Here is a 2,833-nt window from a genome sequence, read left to right as displayed (position 1 = left end):
TAATTTTACTTGCCTACACTAGGCCATAATATTATGCTTCGTTTTTGTTCTTGACTATTAATGGTAATTATTTTCCCAACATATATATGGGTATTTGGAAGGGGAAAGCTAAATGACAATAGGGAAGAGCAATTAGCCTGTCTTCGATCAATTGTACAAATCTCACTTCCCAACTTTTGCTTGTTTTTGGCCTTTGCCTTAATGCGGCATCGCCCTGAGCTGTCTAAACACTTGAAATAATGGAAACTCTAAGACAGATTTGAGTACTGTGAAGTGAGTCTTTTCTTTTGCACGCTTATGGATCTAGAGATCTTGTTCTCTTTAGGAAAAGAACAAAGCTGGTGATGTCAAAACAGATGCAGAAAAGACTCCCACAGACAAAAAACGAGAACGAAGAAAGAAAAAGCTTCGTAAACGTATGAAGCTAAGAGAAAAGGAGAAGCGTCAAAAGCTTCTTGAAAAGATGAAACCAGAACAAGGCACAAAACTTAGCAAAAAAGCTGCTGCAGCAAAATTAAAAAAGCTTACAAAAGAAGGCAAAGCATCTCTGCTCAAGGTAAGGCTCTCTGAAGTAGTCCTGTATAACTCGAAGCTTCCCGGCTAACTAATACTAAAATCCCAAGGATAGATAATATTTAGCTAGAGAGAGGAAAGGGAACTTTATCACGAAGAACTACAAAGTATAGGGTTTGTTTCCCTCCTACTCCTCTTGGCACAGCTACATCTCCTAATCTTTCTCCATCCCCTCAAGAATTCTTGTACACGAGTAGCTAATCTGCTTACCACCCAAGCCTTGTAACCTTATTTATGTCTGAGCAAATATAAAAGGTAAATGTAGCTGCTGGAAAGAAAGAGGTAGGAAGAAGACATGGAAAGGGCAGATGCATACTCCCTCCCCACCCCCCTTTTCCTCTCCCCACCCCCTTCTTTCCCCTGTATTCTTTTGAACTCCAGTTTTGGAAGGACTGTTCTGATCCACACTTGTAACTGCCTTAAGCAAAGTAGCGTTGAATGCATTTTTAGTCCTGATTTTGCTGATTATCTTGACAGCGTGATGTCAGTATAGAGGCCTGAAAAAATACAGCTCTGGTTACACTTTGCAGTGATCCCCTTGCTTACAATGCATATTTATGTGGATGTTATTTCTTTAATTATGAATAAATCATACCTCAATGGTTGTTGGAACCTTTAGAACCTTACTCAGAGTATGAAATATATTTGAATTTGTAAGCAACTTAATCTTTAGATATGGAAAGATACAAAAAAATTGTATGATGCAATTACTTTATATCAAAGTATGTTCACAAAGCACAAATGATTGTTTGCATTAGGTACTACTTTGTATTCGTTTCAAAGTTCACAAGGTGGTGTTCCTGCAAATAACAAGACATACGCTCTTATTTCCTGCATTTGAACCTTGATTAAATGAGACCACTTGCGTGCGTAATTGAGGATGAGGTTTCTATTTAGTTCTTTCTAGGCTTTGAGTAACTTAAGCTATTTCAAAATAGAATATTCCTATTTAACTTTCTGCTTCTTATTTTGAGGTGTTTGTTAGAAACTAATAGGAAAAATAACTTGATTACTTCTAAAACGTTTGTGCTTACCTTTTCAAAAGGAGAGCAGAACACAAAATATAGATACGTAGTTGTAGCTCATGATGTGCAAGCGTCTACTCTTGGTGCCCATTCTTACCTACGGTGCTAAGTGCTAATTAGAGAGGGAACGTACTTTTTATTTCTGTAGACAGGAGGAGTGGTATAAGAATGCAGTGCAAAATATCCTTTGAAAATCAATTACCGGATTTTTTTTTTGAAGTCAAATACCATTATATGTGGGTGACTGGTAGGTAGTATAATGGTACTGTTTGTACATTTCTTGGTTATAACAAGTATTTTGTCCATTGACAGGATGAAGGTAAAGACAAGGTCTTGAAATCATCCCAGGCCTTCTTTTCTCAACTACAAGACCAAGTCAAAATGCAAATCAAAGATGCAAACAAATTAAAGAAGAAACAGGAGAAGCAGAAAACACTCTCTGTTCATAAACTGAAACTGTAATTTACCTTTTCTATGTATGCTGCATCTTGTATATATTAAAGCGTTTCTACGTGAATGCTGAATTTGAGTAGGTTTTATTCCGTGTCGATCTTTAAAGTGTTGTGTGTACTTCTAAGGAGCTGTGAAGACACTGTCCTTTAGGTTTTACTTTTATTTTCCACCATAGAACTCTGATTTTGTCTTTTTATTCTAAAAAGAAAGCTTCTTGCCATGGGCAGACGCTACGTTAACCGTGCAGAATACTCGGTATTTGTGCTTTGACTATATCCTCTCGTTAACCTGTAGTCCGTAGCTTTTGTATCTGCTGTTGTAATAGCCCTGTGCGTATGGCAGGAATGACGGCATTTACTGAAGAACTTAAGATGTATCCTGGCAGTATAAATGGGAAATTACCTTTTGAAATTGTGATTATCAAACAGGGGGGACACAGAAGCTTTTTAAGCCTGCAGTAGCTCAGAGTAAGCAAATGGTATCTTTTAACTTAAAGGATATTTCTCAGGGCGGAAATATTTCAGTATTTGCTCTTTTCTTGGCTGACCAAAAAAAAAGAAAGTAAGTTTGGGCTAATGCCCTCTGCTTCCCCGTTCTAAAGAAAGATCACAACTGTTTTCCACCATTTGTCGTTAAAGGAAATGTTAGATTTAAAGAGGGCAAGACGTTCAAAACAAATAGCTCTTAGTTCGCACGTTTTGATCGGAGTGCGGTACCCGGGCTCCGCAATCTGCTCCCCAGGCCTGCGATCCGCCATCGGCGATGCATTGCGCTGGCCTGGC

At 38.2% G+C, this 2,833-nt stretch overlaps 2 protein-coding genes across 2 annotated transcripts in view; one reads left to right on the top strand and one right to left on the bottom strand.

The window, feature by feature from the left end:
* Window positions 1-2,118, top strand: part of MPHOSPH10 (M-phase phosphoprotein 10 (U3 small nucleolar ribonucleoprotein)) — an 8,234-nt gene extending 6,116 nt beyond the window's left edge. Inside the window, exons 11-12 of the mRNA XM_009321597.1 lie at window positions 326-556; window positions 1,911-2,118. Coding sequence (XP_009319872.1) covers window positions 326-556; window positions 1,911-2,060 — 381 coding nt within the window. The 3' untranslated portion in view covers window positions 2,061-2,118. The remainder of the gene's footprint in view (window positions 1-325; window positions 557-1,910) is intronic.
* MCEE (methylmalonyl CoA epimerase) overlaps window positions 1-2,833 on the bottom strand; it is a 20,156-nt gene that overhangs the window by 16,413 nt on the left and 910 nt on the right. The gene's annotated exons all lie outside the window — the stretch shown is intronic.

Source organism: Pygoscelis adeliae, unplaced genomic scaffold (genome assembly GCF_000699105.1).
Source record: "Pygoscelis adeliae isolate BGI_AS28 unplaced genomic scaffold, ASM69910v1 Scaffold183, whole genome shotgun sequence".
In the NCBI taxonomy this organism is placed as follows: Eukaryota; Metazoa; Chordata; class Aves; order Sphenisciformes; family Spheniscidae; genus Pygoscelis; species Pygoscelis adeliae.
The sequence above is the reverse complement of the archived record's forward strand: the minus strand, read 5'-3'. Positions and strand labels throughout refer to the sequence as shown.